At 36.6% G+C, this 21,760-nt stretch overlaps 6 protein-coding genes across 9 annotated transcripts in view; 5 read left to right on the plus strand and 1 right to left on the minus strand.

Annotated features, from left to right (window-relative positions):
* The window catches only part of LOC106171600 (uncharacterized), a 64,230-nt gene that overhangs the window by 23,948 nt on the left and 18,522 nt on the right, over positions 1-21,760 (minus strand). The gene's annotated exons all lie outside the window — the stretch shown is intronic.
* Positions 636-2,481, plus strand: LOC106171606 (sarcoplasmic calcium-binding protein). The gene is made up of 3 exons (XM_013552037.2): positions 636-728; positions 1,087-1,243; positions 1,478-2,481. Exons 1-3 carry the CDS (start codon positions 645-647, stop codon positions 1,870-1,872), a joined length of 636 nt encoding a protein of 211 aa, XP_013407491.2. The 5' UTR covers positions 636-644; the 3' UTR covers positions 1,873-2,481.
* On the plus strand, positions 4,323-8,201 carry LOC106171604 (sarcoplasmic calcium-binding protein-like). Its single transcript, XM_086996043.1, has 4 exons — positions 4,323-4,551; positions 4,732-4,888; positions 5,185-7,440; positions 8,055-8,201. The coding sequence occupies exons 1-3, from the start codon at positions 4,462-4,464 to the stop codon at positions 5,583-5,585; spliced, it is 648 nt and encodes a 215-aa protein (XP_086852169.1). The 5' UTR covers positions 4,323-4,461; the 3' UTR covers positions 5,586-7,440; positions 8,055-8,201.
* LOC147759738 (sarcoplasmic calcium-binding protein-like) lies at positions 9,557-11,875 on the plus strand. 2 transcript variants are annotated; one of them, XR_015331162.1, is made up of 3 exons: positions 9,557-9,724; positions 10,357-10,680; positions 10,812-11,873. XR_015331162.1 is itself a non-coding variant. In XM_086996044.1 (3 exons), the coding sequence occupies exons 1-3, from the start codon at positions 9,635-9,637 to the stop codon at positions 11,201-11,203; spliced, it is 639 nt and encodes a 212-aa protein (XP_086852170.1). In that variant the 5' UTR covers positions 9,557-9,634; the 3' UTR covers positions 11,204-11,875. The 2 variants fall into 2 exon arrangements, 1 of the variants encoding a protein (XP_086852170.1); XM_086996044.1 differs by having other exon boundaries at positions 10,436-10,592; positions 10,812-11,875.
* Positions 13,567-15,372, plus strand: LOC106171601 (sarcoplasmic calcium-binding protein-like). The gene is made up of 3 exons (XM_013552032.2): positions 13,567-13,704; positions 13,879-14,035; positions 14,337-15,372. Exons 1-3 carry the CDS (start codon positions 13,615-13,617, stop codon positions 14,735-14,737), a joined length of 648 nt encoding a protein of 215 aa, XP_013407486.2. The 5' UTR covers positions 13,567-13,614; the 3' UTR covers positions 14,738-15,372.
* LOC106171602 (sarcoplasmic calcium-binding protein) lies at positions 15,995-19,087 on the plus strand. Its single transcript, XM_013552033.2, has 3 exons — positions 15,995-16,184; positions 16,890-17,046; positions 17,239-19,087. The coding sequence occupies exons 1-3, from the start codon at positions 16,095-16,097 to the stop codon at positions 17,640-17,642; spliced, it is 651 nt and encodes a 216-aa protein (XP_013407487.2). The 5' UTR covers positions 15,995-16,094; the 3' UTR covers positions 17,643-19,087.

Here is a 21,760-nt window from a genome sequence, read left to right on the forward strand (position 1 = left end):
ATAACGCCACTTTTTCCCAGACACCGGCCCATTTGGTATGTAAAGAGACACTCTCGTGACGACATTTGCCTTCACGCAGTTTTGGGGGCAAAGTTATCACCCTTTTGCCTAGGTAACTTGAAACCAAAGACAAGCAAAACAAAGGAAGATGTCTGGAGACGCTTTGTAGCACGTGACGCGCCAGAGACGTGTGTGACAACCCCATTGTGGGAAGAGGGCCTCAAAGGGGGGGGGGGGGTGTATATAGTGAGCACAGTTCATAGGAAATGGGATCATCAACTTACTTATCACAGTTAATGGAAATTATTCATTTCTTATTGAAGATACAAGGAATATGAGCTCAAAATCGCGAATCAACAAATACCCTGTGTAATGGTTTCGTTTCACTAAGGTTGAAGAATTAAAGGCCGTATTCACGAGTCACGGGAATGGGGTTCTTCACTGAAATAATATTTAGCGTTTCAAAAATAATAAAGTGGCTTTCAAGATTAACGAAAATACCCAATGGGAACCTCTTTGAAAGGAACAAAATTCTAACAAAGATATCCATAGGGGCAAATTTTCTTGCATTGTGGGTTTCGTTTAAAAGGAAAAACATACAAGACACCCGTGTATTTTATCGACACTCCCAGCAGAACGATACAATGGCGGGACGTCTTTTTTCTAGACGCATCTTAAATGGCGTGTTTTTCAGAAGTTTTTCAATGAAGGGGATTAATTTGAAAAAAGTGAGCGCAATAATATACACATATTAGAATAAATGTTATTGTAATAAACATTTCCTTATCAGAACATGACGTACAGTGCAGCCGAATTAAAGGGGAACTGGAATCTATAACGAATACAGTATTTTCAACCGATTGTGAAGTGTGTTTTGCGATATTATAGTATTTAAAGGCAATAAAAACAGATGAATGTTATAAAACTTCTTTGACATTTACTAAGTGGTTTGAATCTAATCTTAAGTCTTCAAAACTTTGTTAGTAATATCTGACAAGAAGATTACGCCAGGCAATTTTGAGTCTCAAAGATATAGTTGAAACTATATCTTTGGAAAAAAATAGCAGTTTTCCAACGTTTTTTCAGGGGCCACATGATTATCCGGTTCCGACAGGATCCGATCATTGGAGAAGAAAAATCCGCACTTTGTTCAAATCAATGGATACAGACGGAGATGGATATGTCACTAAAAAAGATTTTGAATTAAGTGCAAACCGCCTTTCAAGCTACCTGAATCTAAACGGTATTAAAAGTTAAAGATATATTTGTGGCTTAAAATTAAGAAAAAAAAATATAATGATACCTTCTTTGTCATAAAACTATCGATCGTTTTTAATCCTGTTTACAATTAAATATTTATTTATCCTCATTATCAATTTATTTATCTAATCAATTTCAAAATAGTCATTTTAATTCTAAAAAAGCTTGTGGTAAGAAATGTGTGCAAATATTAAAATAACGGTTTGATGAATTTCAGAAAAGAAAGCGAAAGAGGTACTGAAGATGCGGCTGTTGGCGTGGGAGGTGGTTTCTAAAGGTAAACACGATGATTGCAGCATATCTGAAGACGAATATGTGTCCTCTATATATGATGCCTGCTCTGTATACTCAGAGCTATTTATTAAAATCATCATCAGTGAATGCGACTTCGCGGATGCTAACGACGACGGTTTCATAACTCGCGATGAACACAAGGCGTTCTTTTACGGGAGGGGTGTGCCTGTAAAACATTCGGCGGATGTCTTCAAAGTTCTCGACACCGACGGGGATGGCAAGTTAAGCAGAGAAGAATTCATTCAAGGTGCCGTGGACTTCGTTTTTAGTGAAGACGAAAACAGTCCCTACATGCATTTCATAGGACCGCTAGTTTAACAATTTATACGAACTTTGATTATTGTAAAAGTGTACACTATTGCATAAACATTTTGAAATGGGACATTGCTATTTTGGAAATTATAGATCATGTGCACCACAATATATATGTTGGCATGGTAATCTCACAGCTAATTACTAGTATTGACTTGTGTAAACTGTGAATCGACCAGCTGGTAAATTTTAGATAGACAAAGCGCCAGAAATGGAGATAATCAGAAAATCCTAATTTGCTGTATCCTTGGGTGGTAAAAAACAGTGTACACTATCTGAACCCATAATTTTGTTCTGTCATTTAATTTCCTTCATATTTGTCAATAAAATGTGACCACCATGTAATCTGCTGGGTAACTGATCATGGTTTTCCACTTAATATTTGAATAGTGGTAGTCGCTTTGAATTAAGACTTTATATACGCCTTATGTATATACGTTTTCAAAATGAATTAGAAGATAAGAATAAAATGTGTCACCCAGCTTAGCCATTTAATAGCATAAAATCAAATATGTAACTATTTAAGCAAACCCTTTCATACATATAAGCAATTTCTGATACATGTAAAAGCGTATACGTTTGAGTACAAGTTTCAATAAAATTGCCGATTTCTAAATCTCAAAAATCACTTCTTCTTTTTGCTTTTCAACTAAATGTTGACTCGGGTTTACACCTCTTTTCTATCACCTGATTGATCTTGGATAAATCGTCATCAAATGGCGACAAAATCAAATTAGAATAGGGACATAAATTGTGAACAATCACGACCACATGTGTTTAGGCAAACAATGTACAATTAACATAGAAAAAAACAAACGTTGGACAAATTACTAGGTATCTTTGTCTCATCACATACTACCAGTTTTTTCCAGACTTTATTAGGCGATATGTTAATGTAAACAAGCCAGAAAATCCTAAAGCTCTTTCTCCAGTATATTTCACTACTTTTTCGAAACCCGTGCATAGTCATGATAACATACCCAATGACAAAAAGAAAATTATACATAATAAGTTATCTATTGAATGTTAGGCTTAAAATGTGTAATATTATATCGTGTCTTCCCAGTTTTGTTCCAGTAGACATCAAATTGCTGACAATTACCTGTTGGGACACAGTCTGTAGTCATTGAAACTTAAACTTAAATTCTATTTTTGTTACGATTGCCTTGGTAATTTTCACACACAGACGTACAGAATAAAATAATGCTTCTAGTCACACATTGCAGTGCGTGACACGACATAGCTGCAGGTGACAATTCGTTTCAAGTTAAATTGCACCACTAGATTCCATGAAGAGAAAAAAATAAGACCGACGATGAAGACATGGGAAATGTTTGAAACAGAATCTTCCTCTTCATTTGATAAACATAGTAATCTCATACTTGATTTAGGACGCAAACTCTATCCAGATTATGCAATGCAAGAAAGTAAAGTAGGGTCTCTGAAACTCATATTATTGCATATTTTGTTCTTGATTATAAAAAATCACGTGGACGATGAGCAGTACGTTGATTATTATATCCTATAATAATGTAATGATGCCAAAACATTAACTGCATCTCTAGAAATATTTATCTGTGTATTTTTCCACACAAAGGAAAAACTGTGCTTCACCCAGAATAATTGAAGTCATAATCACTTGATAGGCTACAAATTAAAGTTACTCTAGTTGCAAGGTAGTTAATCCATATCAACACGTAGTATAGCAGGTAGTTAAGTTGAACAGGACCACAATTTTTGGTTACGTCTCGGCTGGAGACGAGTTCGTGCCCAGCATTCCCAACAAACCTACATAAGTGTATTATCTGAATTAACTGTACTCAGTAGTTATCGTTCCAGCTAAAGTAATCTGACATAAAGTGATGTGTTACGCGGTCAGGACTCCATTTCAAGATCAACATCCTTATGCTTTCCCACGTCAAAAACAGATGCCTCTTTCCTTAGACAGATTGACAATAAACATTATAGACATTACATAAAATGCCCGCAGTGTCTGCTGTTATACTAAGGCAATGTAATACTTATCTCACCTTTCCTGTATACTTTAACACAGAAAAATGCAATTACTTTGTATATCGATGGCGGGGTCGCAAGACTTTTCTCCGTGAGTGTTGAATCGACGATTTACCCAGAAAACGATAAATTTTTTAAAAAAGATAAGTATAATTATTAACTTGGATAAGTTTCCCAGTGACGTAGGTTCGCGGATAGTTTGTCGTTTCTTTCCTTTAATACCAAGAATATAAAAACTTTCCAGATCAAATATCACAACCTTATAAATACTGGTCCCATTAGCGATTTCCTTAACAATGGTAATCAAAATAACTCGGCTCATGCCTACAAATGCGTAGGGCAACAAATTAAAGAGAAACATTCTAAAAGTGAGGTAACAATCATCGACTGTCCTTTGATTGAAGGACGTGACCAACATATTTAACGTACCTACATAATGTTGGAGGCATACAGTGATTGACAATTCTGATACTTAAGGTACATTATGCAATGTGATTCCATTGTCAATCGTAATATATAAATACGGTAGTTCTTGTCTCACCTCATTCGTGCAGTATCACACAGGGGGTTACAGATACAGCAATGGCGGGGGTTGCGAGAATTCTCTCCAAGTGTTTTTCAAATGGAATAATATATCGAAGTTTTACCCAGAAAGCGGTTAATTTGAAAAGGGTAAGTACAGCAGAGAGCGTGTTCACATCAAGTAGAACTACATGTATAAGACAATCAACTACTATCACAGTTATGAAAGGATGTGCTTTCTTTAATTATTGTGCTTCTGCTGACGATTCAGGATAAATAATTAATTATAAATCGTAGTGAGATCATGTTTATATAATCCATGTTTTTCAGACTCCGCAGGACTATCCGGCTTTAACTGGATCAGAACATTGGCGACGCAAAATCCGTACTTTGTTCAAAGCAAGAGATATAGACGGCGATGGATATATCACCAAAAAAGATTATGAAATGCATGTTCATCGTGTCTCAAGTTACATGAACCTTAATGGTAAGAACACTTTGAATTAACATGTTTTTTTTGTAATAATTATTTAAAATATTTTGATGATGAAAGAGTCGGCATACCGTTCAATGCCTGATGTGATCGTAAGATAGTTATGGCTGTTGAATTGTTTTAAATTGAGGTATATCATGGAAAGAATTAAGACAGCTGATATGTCAGAAAGTGCCGGCCTGTGAGCACCTCTAATCAATGAATGTTAAAAGGTATATAAAAAAAATACTAGAAAAAGGAGGGGTTTCATATGACGTCAAGATAAGCATTTTCGGTTCTTACTGTTTCAGAGAACCAAGCGAAAGATTTAAAGAAATGGAAAATGTTCACTTGGGAATTACTTTCTGGAACCACAGAAGCTTCGGCTGACTTTCGGTTGCCTGAACACGACTACGTGTCCAACATGCTTGCTGCCTACCCTACCATATTAGAGCGCATCGTGGATATCGCCAGTTGTGACTTCGACACCGTGGATATTGACGGTGACGGCTTCATCTCCCCACAGGAACACAAGGCGTATTTCTACGGGTTTGGGGTCCCACTTAAGCACTCCACGGATGTCTTCAAAGTTCTGGACACCGATGACGATGGCAAGATTAGCAGAGAAGACTTTGTTCAAGGTTTTGTGGACTTCATTTTAAGTGAAGATGAAAACAGTCCACATGCTTGTTTCTTTGGACCGCTTGTATAATAAAAAAAAGAAGCAAATACCAGTTTGTTCAAGACTGTTTTGGCTTCCTTATGAGCTATTACATTTGTTTCTTTGGGCCATTTGCATAACAATTTAATCTGATAATCTTATATTGGTAACGCGGATATATTATTTACTTACTTTATTTACTTACAATATGAGTTCTAATAATCTGATGATGTCACACGCAGGCCCGTGGCCAGGAATTTCAAAAGGGGGTCTTTTTTCTGGAAAAGTACCGAGTAGACCTTTGACTATGGAACCTTCCGGTACGCAAATAAAATTTAACCAGAAGGGGGCCTTTTCCTGACAAAAAAGGTGGTTTGTTCGAACCCCACGAGACCCCCCCCCCGGCTACTGGCCTGAACACATATGTTTGTCTGATATTATTTTATAATTACTTTGCTTGGAATTTATGAAATTGTATAAGATAATATAATCTGCCTACAACTAAATTGTTCATCTGTTAGCATATTGAATGTAGTAATATGGAATGTTATCAGGAATAGGGAAAATCATATCACTTTCTGTAACTTAGGACAGGTAATGGTACATGTATGTACAGAATATGAAAACTTACGAGTGAGGCTGCTTTCGCTTGACGCTCAAACCCTTTACTAGGCACTTCTCAGAGTTATGAAGGCTGGTTGCTTTTTACACCACCAAAAACTTTCATAGTAGCTTTAACGTACTTATTCTATCTTCTCAAAAGTAATTAAACGGTAGTAACCGTCACTTCAATGTGCATGCATTTAGACAAAGGTTTGTAAAGAGTTTTTACCCATTTTCTCTCTCTCATTTCAGAAAAAAAAAAAAATTAAAGCAACTGTACATAAGAAACTATTTAGTTATCATGCTGTACCCGAATAGCAATTCAATTTCTTTTATGTGTAAATTTTAATTTGTATATCACTGGTTGAATAAACTCTAATATTACCTTAAAGCAGCCTATTAGTCACATCCAGTGCGTAAATACACATTTACTCCCATACAGCATCGCATTTTCTTTTCTATACGCGACAAGAAGCCAAAACTACATCAGTAATTATATATTGTTTTTATTGAATTCTAAATAAAGGTCTAATTTTACAGGTGTACGGTGTCCCAGACAACAAATTGTAAGCGCGTACGTGTAATCAAAATCTTTGTGATAGAGAAAGGCAATTTCCAGATTTATTCCTTACAACGTCCAAACATACTAAAGTACACTTAACCACTTCGTTATTATCAAGCGTTATCAAACGTCACTGATTACCCGCCTAGCTCAAAGTATATGCTTATTTTCTGTAAAGAAAATACAGTTTTGGTGAACACGGATACTTTATCGTTCTTTATTATAATATCAAGAATATATAATTACGTACCAGGTCAAACATCAAATGCTTATAAACAATGGTACCGATTGGCGAGCAACATGACACTCGTAATCTAAGATGACACCAGTGTTTAATGCTGGTAAACACAATTCTTGCTCAGAGTCAGTTCATGCATACTTATACATAGAACAACAGGTGTCGTGAGATTAAATACAGAGAAACATTCTAAAAGTGATGTAATAAGCTTCGAATGTCTTTTGATTGAAGGACGTGACCAACATATTTAACGTACCTACATAATGTTGGAGGCATACAGTGATTGACAATTCTGATACTTAAAGTACATTATGCAATGTGATCCCATTATCAATCGTAATATATAAATAAGGTAGTTCTTGTCTCACCTCATTCGTGTAGTCTCACACAGAGGATTACAGATATATACAGCAATGGCGGGGGTTGCCAGAATTCTCTCCAAGTGTTTTCCAAATGGAATAATATATCGAAGTTTTACCCAGAAAGCGGTTAATTTGAAAAGGGTAAGTACAGCAGAGAGCATGTTCACACAAAGTAGAACTATAAGACTATCAGAGTTATAAAAGGATGTGGGCTATTGTGAAAGTTGACCCAACAGTGACAGAATCAATTTGCTGGTAATTGAATGGAACGCCTAAAACCCCATTACATCTAACATCTTGCCTCCACCGAGTAACGTATTACATAATAAATTAGGCCTCTTTTAAAGATTACCGAGCTCTACATCACGAAAGTACATGTAAAGTTGTTTTTTTATGTTACTATTCGTTACACTCCAAGGATCCTCTTAAACAGGCAACCCTGTTATTTGGCTGAGACATTGCCACCGTAAAGGCCAAAAACAACGATTGAAATTGCTGAAGTACAAACAATAATTCCTAAAAATGCATAATTGTAAGAGCTATAGGATATCACAGTGACAGGAAAAAACAACGATAAACTCTGCTAGCTAGATGTATACAAAAACCGAATACATTTGTCTTCCAAAAATCGCTAAAACAGTAAAGACTTTTGGTATTTCTTCGGTGCTTTCTTTAATTCTTGTGCTTCTGCTGGCGATTCAGGACTTAAATGTATATCTGAATTGGGTTCATGGTTATATAATCCATGTTTTCAGACTCCGCAGGACTATCCGGCTTTAAATGGATCAGAACACTGGCGACGCAAAATCCGTACTTTGTTCAGAGCAAGAGATATAGACGGTGATGGATATCTCACCAAAAAAGATTATGAAATGAATGTTCATCGTGTCTCAAGTTATATGAACCTTGTTCGAACCCCACGAGACCCTCCCCCCCCCCCCCCCCCCCGGCTACTGGCCTGAGCACATATGTTTGTCTGATATTATTTTATAATTACTTTGCATCGAATTTATGAAATTGTATAAGATAATATAATCTGCCTACAACTAAACTGTCCACCTGCTGGCATATCGAATATAGAAATATGGAATATACTATCAGAAAAATAAGGAAATTTAACACTTACTATAGCCTTGGGCAGGTCACAATATGCACAGAATATGAAAATTTACGAGTGAAGCTGCTTTAGCTTGACGCTCAAACCCTTAACTGGGCACTTCTCAGAGTTATGAAGGGATGGTTGCTTTTTACACCAAAAAACTTTCATAGTAACTTAAACAGTTATTATATCTTCTCAAAATTGATAACATGGTAGTAACCAAATCTTCATTGTGCATGCATTTAGATAAAAGTCCTTAAAAAGAGATTTAACCCTTCTGCTGTCTCTCATTTTAACAAAAATGTTTGCCACTTTATTTTAGAAATTATATTGTAACCTTATATTTTATTCACTTTACCCGAATAGCAATTCAATTTCCTTAAAATGTGAATTTTAGTCTTTATATCAATGGCTGAATAAACTCTTATCTTATCTTATCTTAAAGCAGTCTGTTTGTCACATTCATTATGTGCTTTAATACGTGCATTTACTTCCATACAGAATCGCATTTCCTTTACTACATGCACCAAGAAGCCAAAACAACATCAAAACTGCCAGATCGTTCGATTAGATTCTAAACAAAAGTTCAATTTTACAGGGGCATGGTGTCCTTGACAACAAACTGTAAGCACGTGCAATCAAAATCATTGTGATAGAGAAACGCACATTCCAGATTTATTTCTTACAAGTTCCGAACATACTAAACTGCCACTCTGTCATTATCAGAAGTTTATCAAACGTCGCTGATTGCCCGCCTGGCTAAAATATACAGTATACTTATTTCATGTAAAAAATACGCATCAGGTGAACATGATTACCTTGGCGTTTCTGTCCTATAATAGCAAGTACATGATGAATTAAAGTTTAAACATCAAATGCTTATAAATAATGGGACCGATTACACTGGTAATGTAAAATAACGCCAGTGTTTAATACTGGTAAACGCAATTCTTGATTGGCGTCAGTTCATGCAAACTAATACATAGGACAATAGGTATTGTAAGATTAAAAAGAAACATTCTAGCAGTGAAATAACAAGCTTCGACTGTCTTTTGATCGAAGAACGTGACCAACATATCAAACATACCCGCACACTTTTGGAGCTATGCACTGATTGACAATAATGCTACTTATGTTACTAGTGCGCAAAACGATTCCATTGTTAGTTGTTATGTTTAAAGTATTTCTGGTCTCACCTCATTCGTGCAGTCTCACACAAAGGTCTACAGATAATTAATGGCGGGGTTTGCAAGGATTCTAACCAAGTATTTTCCAAAAGGAATGTGGTATCGAAATTTTACTCAGAAAACGGTTAATTTGAAGAGGGTAAGTGTAAATGTAGATGTCTAGCATGTTTATATGAAGTAAAGTCTGTGTCAGACTGCACTAGTAACCTTTTTGCAACCTGTTAGCAACCTCAGCCGCAAGGAGGTTGCCACCCCACTGTAGGTTTAAAAGTGGCCATGGTCGCATAAGGTTGCCAAAAGGTCGCCAGCGGTCGTTGATACATGAAGGCCATTTTTGTGCACCGATAACCAGTGCAACTGAAGATAAATATCGGTATCTCAAAAAAAGGAAGAGCACATAATATAGCGACGTAACAACATATTACTCCCTCTAGTGCCACAAACTGTGCAATCTAGGACATAGCATGAGGGGAAAAATCAAATACAAAGGGATTTGTCCACGGTAATTTGTTCCTTTGATTTGTTCTAACCAAGAATGGAAAGACGTTGTTAAATATCGAATGTCATTCCGTGGTGCTTTGTAACATCTATGGAAAAGTATGCTTATGGTAACGGAGATGAATGAAATTAAACTCAATTTATAAAATAATAAAACTGGCTATTTTCATACTTCAATCGCATGCACCCAAGCGTTCACCCTATGCTTATACTATACCAAATACCATCACATACGACAATCAGTGGACTTTGTAACAAACATTGATATTGCAGAAAGAAAACACTTAGAGACAAGAAAAAATGGTAACCGAACGACTTCACATAGAGATAACATACAATCCGTTTACTATAGAACCCATGGGACTACCCGGCTATAAAAGGAACGGAGCATTGGAGACGGAAAATCCGCACTGTGTTCAGAGCAAGAGATACAGACGGTGATGGATATGTCACTAAAAAAGATTATGAACTGAGTGTTCATCGTGTCTCCAGTTACATGAACCTTAACGGTGACTTGATGTCTTAATTAGCTTAAGTTATTAACATCTGGGATATGTCACAAAAACAAGGAAAGTTTTTCCTCCACAGTCATTTCCTGTGAGTAACTTTAATTGATAAATTTTAATTTTATATAAATTCATGGCTAAAATAAATATTTGAAGAATAACTATGTTTCATATGCATGTATGTAACTAATGTATATACCAGTATGTTTTCTGCTGTTTCAGAAAACCAGGCGAGTAAATTACTGAAATGGAAAATTTTTATTTGGGAAAAAATCTCTGGCGGTTCGCCTGACTTTCGGTTATCTGAAGACGAATACGTGTGCAGCGCGCTTGTTCACTACACTACAGTATCGAAGACCATTGTGGATGTTGCTTCGTGTTATTTCGACTCCATGGATCTTGACGGCGAAGGCTTTATTTCTCCACAAGAACACAAGGCTTTCTTCTATGGGTGGGGAATCCCCATAAGTCTCTCTGAGGATGTCTTCAAAGTCCTTGACACCGACGGTGATGGCAAGATAAGCCGAGAAGAGTTCGTCCAAGGTTATGTGGATTATTTTTTAAGTGAAGACGAAAACAGTCCATACACTTGTTTCTTTGGACCACTTGTATAATAAAGAAAATCAATATTTACCAATATATGTCCACATACAGCTCACTTCATGTTTCTTGGAGTAAAATAGTTTTCACCTAGACGCATGGGGATGGTATTTTATTGTAACTGTATCATTTTTGAAGTTGATATTTGGTATAATGAGAATGTGGCTAATCATATTGTTATTGTTATTATAACAAAATGTTGACGGCGACGGGCCTAACCAAATGGGAGCACTTGGGAGCACATGGCGTTTTCTAGGGGTATGGAATCCCCTTGAAATACTCGCCGGGTGTCTTTAAAGTTCTGAACACCGACGGCGATGGCAAGATAAGCAGAGAGGAGTTCACCCAAGGCTACGTGGATTTCATTTGAATTTTCTTGGGGCTCCTTTAATAATATGGACACTAATAACCCAATAATACACCATGGATACTTTGGAGCTCGTCTAATTTTCTTTGTTTGGGGACTGTGACAATGTAAATAAAGGAATGGCATTTACCTATAACAATGTACCTACATTTGTTTATTAGTTTATTGATATATCTTAATGATATTTAATATGAATGGAACCACAAATAGGGGATGTCTACATGTACGGCTTCTTTGGGATGGGGAAGAAAAAGAAATGCTCCTGCACATTACGTGCAGCACATACATAATATTTATTCCAAACAATGGTTTCATTTGTTTTTATAACTGATAGAAATATAATATATACAAATGATATTTTAACGTATGTTTTAAATTAATTTTCATTTTTCATAATTTTATTTTTAGTCTCTCATAGATCTATCCATAACTGCGTTAACATCCCCAAGGACAAAAAGAAAATTATACATAATAAGTTATATTTTGAATATTAGGCTTAACATGTGTAATACTATATCGTTTCTTCTCATTGGGGCACCAGTTTTGTTCCAGTAGACATCAATTTGCTGACATTTACCTGTTGGGACACAGTGTGTAGCTATTGGTACTCAAACTTCAATTCTATTTTTGTTACGATTGCCTTGGTACCTTTCACACACAGTCATACAGGATAAAGGGATGTTTCTGGTCAGACATTGCAGTTCTTGACACGACATATAGCTGCAGGTGACGATTCGTTTTATTTCAAGTTATATCGCACCACTAGATTTCATGAAGAGAAATATACATTTATCTTACATATACTCTTACATTAGGACCGACGATAAAGACATAGGAGATATTTGAAACAGGATCGCCCTCCTCATTCAGTAAACATAGTGTTCTGATACTTTATTAAGGACGTATACTCTATCCAGATAACACAGAGCAAGAAAGTAAAGTAGGGTTTCTGAAACTCATATTATTGCATATTTTGTTCTTGATTATAAAAAATTACGTGGACGATGAGCAGTATGTTGGTTATTATACCCTGTAGTTATGTTCCCAAAAATGATGCCAAAACATTAACTGCATCTCTAGAAATATTTCTCTACACAAAGGAAAGACTGTGCTGCACCCAGCATAATTGAAGTCATAATCACTTCATAGGCCACAAATTAAAGTTACTCTAGTTGCAAGGTAGTTAATCCATATCAACACAGAGTATAGTTGAAGAGGACCGCAATTTTTGGTTACGTCTCGGCTGGAGACGAGTACGTGCCCAGCATTCCCAACAAACCTACATAAGTGTATTATCTGAATTAACTGTAAGTAATCTGACATAAAGTGAGGTGATACGCGGTCAGGACTCCATTTCAAGGTCAACATCATTATGCTTTCACACGTCAAAAATAGATACCTCTTACCTTAGACAGATTGACAATAAACATTATAGACATTACATAAAATACCCGCAGTGTTTGCTGTTATATTAAGGCAATGTAATACTTATCTCACCTTACCTGTATCACAGAAAAATGCAATTACTTTGTACATCAATGGCGGGGTCGCAAGACTTTTCTCCTCGAGTGTTGAATCGACGATTTACCCAGAAAGCGATAAAATTTAAAAAAAAAAAGATAAGAATAATTATTAACTTGGATAAGTTTCCCAGTGACGTAAGTTCGCGGATAGTTTGTCGTTTCTTTCCTTTAATACCAAGAATATAAAAACTTCGCAGGCCAAACATCACAGCCTTATAAATACAGGTCCCAATCGCGGTTTTCATAACAATGGTAATCAAAATAACTCGGTTCATGCCTTCAAATGCGTAGGGCAACAAATTAAAGAGAAACATTCTAAAAGTGAAGAAACAAGCCTCGACTGTCCTTTGATTGGAGGACGTGACCAACATATTTAACGTACCTACATATTGCTGGCGGCATAAAGTGAATGACAATTCTGATACTTAAGATACATTATGAAATATGAGTCGATTGTCAACCGTAATTTATGAGTAAGGTAGTTCTTGTCTCACCTCATTCGTGCAGTATCACACAGGGGATTACAGATACAGCAATGGCGGGGGTTGCGAGAATTCTCTCCAAGTATTTTCCAAAAGGAATGAGATATCGAAGTTTTACCCAGAAAGCGGTTAATTTGAAAAAGGTAAGTACAGCAGAGAGCGTGTTCACACAAAGTAGAACTATAAGACAATCAACTACTATCACAGTTATGAAAGGATGTGCTTTCTTTAATTCTTGTGCTTCTGCTGTCGATTCAGGATAATTAATTAATTATAAATCGTAATGAGATCATGTTTATATAATCCGTGTTTTTCAGACTCCGCAGGACTATCCGGCTTTAACTGGATCAGAACATTGGCGACGCAAAATCCGTACTTTGTTCAGAGCAAGAGATATAGACGGCGATGGATATCTCACCAAAAAAGATTATGAAATGAATGTTCATCGTGTCTCCAGTTATATGAACCTTAATGGTAAGAACACTTTGAATTAATATGTTATTTGTGAGAATGATTGAATATAATTTTAATGCTGAAAGATGCACGCTGTGCAATGCCTAATGTGAACATAAGATAGTTATGGTTGTTGGATTGTTTTAATTTGAGGTATATATATATCATGGAAAGAATTAAGACAGTTGATATGTTGGAAATGGGCTGCCTTTGAGCACCTATAATCATTGAATGTTCAAAGGTATATATAAAATGATACTGGAAAAAATGAGGGGTTTCAAAGGGTGTCACCGATAACCGTATTGTGTTCTTGCTGTTTCAGAAAACCAGGCAAAAGATTTAATGAAATGGAAAATGTTCGTGTGGGAAACACTTTCTAGAAGCACAGAAGCTTCAGCTGACTTCCGCTTGCCTGAAGACGACTTCGTGTCCAACATGCTTGCTGCCTACCCTATCATAGTAGAGACGATCGTGGATGTCGCCAGTTGTGACTTCGACACCGTAGATGTTGATGGCGACGGCTTCATCTCCCCACAGGAACACAAGGCGTGTTTCTACGGGTTTGGGATCCCTCTCAAGCACTCCACGGATGTATTCAAAGTTCTGGACACCGACAGCGATGGTAAGATAAGCAGAGAAGATTTTGTTCAAGGTTTTGTGGACTTCTTTTTAAGTGAAGATGAAAACAGTCCACATGCTTGTTTCTTCGGGCCACTTATATGATAGAAGGAAAAGAAGCAGGGAAGCCATTACCTTTGTTTCTTTGGAACATTTGCTTAACAGTTTAATTTGATAATCTTATATTGGTAACGCGTATACATTTGTGATAATATTTTGTTTCATTTAATTACAGTATGGGTTCTGATAATCTTTTAAATGTAACGTGCAGGCTCTTAGCCATCAATTTCAACAAAATAAATAAATAAATAAAATATAAAAATAAATAAATAAAATAAAAAGTTTTTTCTGTGGGGGTCTTTTTCTGGAAAAGTGATATTATTTTCGAATTAATTTGCTTGGAAATTATAAAATTGTATAAGATAATATAATCTGCCTATTACTAAACTGTCCATCTGTTGGCATATTGAATATAGTAAAAAAGGGAAATTTAGCACTTACTGTAACCTTGGGCAGGTCACAATATACACAGAATATGGACATTTACGGGTGCAGCTGCCTTCGCTTGACGCCCAAACCTTTACTGGGCACTTCTCAGAGTTATGAGGGATGGTTACTTTTTACACCACGAAAAACTTTCATAGTAACTTTAACATAGTCATTTTATCTTCTCAAAATTCCCTTTAAATGTGAATTTACTCTGTAATTCAATGGCTGAATAAACTCTTGTCTTATCTCATCTTAAAGCAGTCGGTTTGTCACATTCATTATGTGCTTTAATATGTGTATTTACTTCCATACAGCATCGCATTTGCTTTTCTACGCGCACCAAGAAGCCAAAACAACATCAGCACTCCCAGATCGTTCTATTAGATTCTAAACAAAAGTTCAATTTTACAGGGGCACGGTGTCCTTGACAACAAACTGTAAGCACGTGCAATCAAAATCATTGCGATAAAGGAACGCACATTCCAGATTTATTTCTTACAAGTTCCAAACATACTAAACTGCCACTCTGTCATTATCAGAAGTTTATCAAACGTCGCTGATTGCCCGTCTGGCTAAAATATACAGTATACTTATTTTATGTAAAAAATACACATCAGGTGAACATGATTACCTTAGTGTTTCTTTCCTATAATAGCACGAATATGATGACTTTAAAGTTTAAACATCAAATGCTTATATAAACAAGAGGACCGATTAGCGAGTAACATAACACTGGTAAAATGACACCAGTATCGTAAGATTAAAAAGAAACATTCTAGCAGTGAAGTAACAAGCTTCGAATGTCTTTTGATTGAAGAACGTGACCAACATATCAAACGTACCCGCATATTGTAAGAGCTATGCACTGATTGACAATAATGTTACTTAAATTACAGGTGAGCAAAATGATTCCAATGTTAGTTCTGGTCTCACCTCATTCGTGGAGTCTCACACAGAGGTCTACAGATAATTAATGGCGGGGTTTGCAAGGATTCTAACCAAGTATTTTCCAAAAGGAATGTGGTATCGAAATTTTACTCAGAAAACGGTTAGTTTGAAGAGGGTAAGTGTAAATGTAGATGTCTAACATGTTTATATGAAGTAAAGTCTGTGGCAGACTGCACGAGTAACCTTTTTGCAACCTGTTAGCAACCTCAGCCGCAAGGAGGTTGCCACCCCACTGTAGGTTTAAAAGTGGTCGTTGATACATGAAGGCCATTTTTGTGCACCGATAACCAGTGCCACTGAAGATAAATATCGGTATTTCAAAAAGGGAAGAGCACATAATATAGCGACGTAACAACATATTACTCCCTCTAGTGTCACAAACTGTGCGAACTAGGATATAGCATGAGGGGAAAAATCAAATACAAAGACATTTGTCCACGGCAGTTTCTCCCTTTGATTTGTTCTAACCAAAATATATCGAAATCTAAAGACGTTGTTAAATATCGAATGTCGTTCCGTGGGGCTTTGTAATATCTATGGAAAAGTATGCTTATGGTAACGGAGATGAATGACATTTAACTCAATTTATAAAATAATAAACCTCGCTATTTTCATACCTCAATCGTTTGCACCCACGTGATAACTGTTATCTATATCTTATACACAGACATTAACCAAATACCATCAAATTCGACAGTCAGTGAACATTGTAACGCTCATTGATATTGTATAAAGAAAACACTTACAGGTAAAGACAAGTACAGTGGTAACTGTACGACTTCACGTAGAGATCATACTGTATACAATCCGTTTATTTTAGAACCCATGGGACTACCCGGCTATAAAAGGATCGGAGCATTGGAGACGGAAAATCCTCACTGTATTCAGAGCAAAAGATACAGACGGTGATGGATATCTCACTAAAAAAGATTATGAACTGAGTGTTCATCGAGTCTCCAGTTACATGAACCTAAATGGTAACTTGATGTCTTAAGTTTTTAACATTTGACATATGTCACAAAAATAAGGAGGGGTTTTCCTCCACAGTCCTTTCCTGTGAGTAACTCTAATTGACCATTCTAACTTTATAAAGTAATGCCTAAAATAAATAACGGCGATGTTTAAAATATGTAACTAAATAGGCCGGTATGTGCTTTCTGCTGTTTCAGAGAAACAGACGAGTGAATTACTGAAGAGGAAAATGTATTCTTGGGAAAAAGCCTCTGGAGGTTCAAAAAATTCGCCTGATTTTCGGTTATCTGAAGACGAATACGTGTGCAACGTGCTTGTTCACTACCCTGTAGTATCGAGGACCATCGTTGATATCGCTTGTTGTGATTTTGACTCTATAGATATTGACGGTGACGGATTTATTTCGCCACAAGAGCACAAGGCCTTCTTTTACGGGTGGGGAATCCCTGTAAAGCACTCGGCGGATGTCTTCAAAGTTCTAGACACCGACGGCGATGGCAAGATAAGCAGAGAGGAGTTCGTGGAAGGTTTTGTAGAATATTTTTTTAGTGAAGACGAAAACAGTCCATACACTTGTTTCTTTGGACCACTTGTATCATAAAGAAAATCAATATTTTCCAATATATGTCCAAATACAGCTCATTTTATGTTATTGGGTTTCCTTTAAATATACGCAATATTTAATCAAAAATACGGACATGCGTGGTCATTTTATTTTGTGATGAGAAAACATTAATTGTAGCTGTAGTTAAGTTTATCTGTACATATCCCCTTTATAGAAAAATATAAATGTGTATGCTGCATCAAAGATATAAAACTGAAGCCAGCTTTACTTTATTCTCCAGATATTAAAGTTTTGGTAATCATAAGTACTCCTTGTAACAATCTGTAATGCAGTCGTAATTGTAGCTGCTGTTATGATAGTCTTAAATGTTGCAATCAATATTTCAATTATTTGTATTTTAGTATTGTTCATTAGTTTTTGTCTAGTATTGGTGTACATACAATAACCACCTCTCACGCCCGGTATTTTGGCGCCCCTGTCTACGTGCCTGCATTGTAAATTGTCGCTCTCTTTGACAACGCTAGACGATTCAATAACAATTTTGACCTTAAAGAAAATCAGTGTAAGATTTTTTTATTTTTGACTCATAATGGAATGATGCTTTTACAGCCAATTTATAGAATCGAAACGAAACTTTATTTACAAATAATATATTAACGTACTTTATTTTGAGTCTCTCATAGTTCTATTCAAAATTGCGTTATTATTATGTTTCATTAAGTATCTATTCTTATATGTATATGGGTGAGAGTTTAACGTCGTAATACATACAACTGTGTTGAACACAGCAATCTGACAACCTCGGATAGGCGTTTGTAATCAGATCTTTCAGTGTCTAGAACATAACGGTTTACCTGTACCAGGCCAACTATGTCAAACTCATGACGCTAAGAGCGCTTCACATTTATCATAACAAAGGGCCCAATTGGCTTCAGGTTTACAGACAGACTGTATTTTTGGCTGTTGATTATGTTAGCAAGAATAAATAATGCTCTTCTATAATGTTCGGTGTACAGTTTCAGTTAGGTACACCCGACCAGAATATAAACGCAAAGACCCAACTATAAGTCAAGCGTTAATTCACAAACACTGATCAGAACCAGTCTCGTTATTTTTAACTTGCTTTGTCGGCGTCTCAAATGTCGCAAGGTGCTAAAAGTTATCGCCATAATCAAATACAGCTAGTGTAACTAAGATGGTGGCGGTGTTTCAAAATTGTAAGAAAATATTTTAGCATTTATTGAATAAAGTATTCAAACATCCAACGGAGTGCATTTGTGGATCCAGATCCGTTCTTATGAAATTGGAGGGACGGTAACGTGACCATAAGCAGGGCAACCCAGAGAAACGGACCGAACGAATGCACGCACCATGCATGCTTTATAGTGTTTGTAGAGAGCATCTTGAAGTGAAAAATTACATTACAAAGACAAGGATAGGTCAGGGCAAGCTAAAGTCATTGGAAAGTTATAATTCAGTTATGAGCCATACAGGGTCTTACGGCTTGTCTTGAATAGGTACCATTTCAACAAGCGATCCAACTTGACAGTGGCGCCATCGTCGTGTCTTTTAAGATTGTTGAAATAACAATACCAAGCACTGCAAAATGACTTAACAGGTCAAATGCCGTCTGTTTATGACCCTTAGGCCGATTCACTATATAAATACACGTATAAATAAACTCGGGAACTTTGCATGTTCATGCAATACATTTTACCTCTACCAACACAATATATGACACTACAGGTACAGGGGTTGCAATAAGGTATCCAATTGATATGTCCAATATATCCAATTTTAATTAAAATACGTCTCTGATCAATGTATATTTGTTGCGATACCACGTGTATTATGGTTTGAACCTTCTTCATCTCAAAACGCCGTCATAATAAACGCTAGGCAAACTGTTTTAGAACTTACATGCCAGCAATAATGTTAAACAATCTTTCACCAGCTGTGTCCAAGACACAGAGGAATTTTTATTACTAATGCTTTTACGTGAGGCCATATTTTACTTATACCAACGAGTGCAATTTCCGTAGACTTGCAGACAAACGTGGAACGACGTATAAACCACCCAGCGTGTCTCCAGACAGACTGATTACGATACCTTGCTGTATGAGTGAAATTCATGATGGGAACCCCACACGAACAAAAAACAACATTTAAACAATTCCGGAATCGCGGGCAGTTAAGCTGATCACCAAATATCAGTCCTAGTATTTCTGGCCGAAATAATTTATGACATCCCTTCATATTTAAATTATTCATTTTGCTGACTGCAACTTCGCCACCCTCACTGATTATTTAAAAAAAAACTTGCATTGAGACACGTGTCACCTCCGGGTTAGGAAACAGTGTTGCAGACTTACAGAAAAAATGTCAAGCAAGCAAAAAATACAAACATTACACATATGTACACATTTTGTTACCGATAGACCATGGGCTTCTTCGGGATGTCCAAGGTTGTCTTTTCCAGCCACAAACATCTGCATGACGTCAGTTTCTTGTACGTGTCCAAATTACATAAACATGTACAAACGAGTCTAGTTTACCTAATTAGTACAATCGAGTCCAGTTTACATAACAAAGCTGTTTAGTTATACGAACATATAACTAAGGGGTTGTACTCTTTCGAATAGTAATTTTGCAAATGAATCATTCCTCAGCCAATGCATAACCAAGAGAAGAGGTAGGCAAAAAGAAATTTTATTCTCTCCAAGTCCCTAACTGTATTCCTTTGAGGAAGGTGAGGCAGCTGCTTCCCTGAAGCAACTGCACTGTTTTCAACACCTATAATATTTTACTGTAAAAATACGGTAGCACATTACTTTGCTCTCATATGGAAGCAAATACATCTTTCGCACACTCACATCTCTCTCTCTCTCTATAAACAAGGCAAAGGAAAAAATGTTAAATACTATTAGAAACATGTTAAGTCTTTTCTCTATTTTCCAGTCATGTAAGTAAAAACTTGAATACTATACGGTTTTAGCTGGGGTATATGGACATCATATATCTTGGCCCAAATGTACAGTAGGAAAAATGTTTTGTTTTGTTTTTAAAATATAATATATCCATATGGTACCCATAGCCCTATTTTCCATAAGCGCAGGCGGGGTCGGGATGGGGGGTGGAGGGGGGGAGGTTAGCTCCCTTCGTTCAACCGCTTAATCTTGAGTGCTGAAGGTAAGGGTAACCATTCCCTCCTTTTAGTGGTAACCCCCTCCCTGAATTTTGAGTGTCTACGGACTTACACACACTGGACAAAAGAAGTGTCACCCCCTAACTCAGAGTAATAAAAGTAGGCAGATCTTGGGTACTTATAATGCTTGGTCTACTTATAATGTGACTAATGAGTATAAAACTGCTATACCATGGAATTGTATTGTTGGTCTTGTGCATGTACAGCAAATGTTATGCCTGTCTTCCTCCAATATGACAAGATACAGGCAATTATCTAACGGTTATAGGTGCAAGTTATTAACATGAAGAGGCGGAATATAAGCAATGTCAGAATAGCGATACAATTGAATTGTTCAGTCAGAACCGTGCAGAGGGTCTGGTCTTGGTATAGAAACACTGGATCAAGAGACAAATTGCCTCTGATGGGTCGTCCAAGAAAAAATACTGGCCGTGAAGACCGACGACTGATTTTGATGTCCAGGTTGTGAAAGTTCGACACTGCTTGTCAGTTGACAACACAGTGGAACAATTTCACACATAAGAATGTGCCTGTGAAAATTGCTAGGCGTCGGTTACATGCTCAGAGAGTGTACAGCAGGGTAGCAAGACTGAAACCTCTTATATCGTTGCAAAACAGGCAACGTAGAGTAAACTAGGGTCAACAGGATCTGGAAATGGACAGATCATGACAATTGGTCCTATATATTTATTCTGATGAGTGTCGCTTTGGTCTGACCTCTGATGACAGACGGGTACTATGCTGGCAAACTGCTGGTAAAGCATTTGAACCACATGCACTGAATTTTCGAACCCGGAGCAGCATATTCATCATGGTGTGGGGCTGCATCAGCATCCGTGGCTTGGGCGCATTGATAGTGGTTAATGGAAACATGAATCACTAGAAATATATCGATATTTTGGAGTCAGGCTTGCTACCATCTAATACTAACATGTTTGGTGACAGGAAT

The sequence above is a fragment of the Lingula anatina genome, chromosome 9 (assembly GCF_051362555.1).
Source record: "Lingula anatina isolate TDL-2025a chromosome 9, LinAna3.0, whole genome shotgun sequence".
Taxonomy (NCBI): Eukaryota; Metazoa; Brachiopoda; class Lingulata; order Lingulida; family Lingulidae; genus Lingula; species Lingula anatina.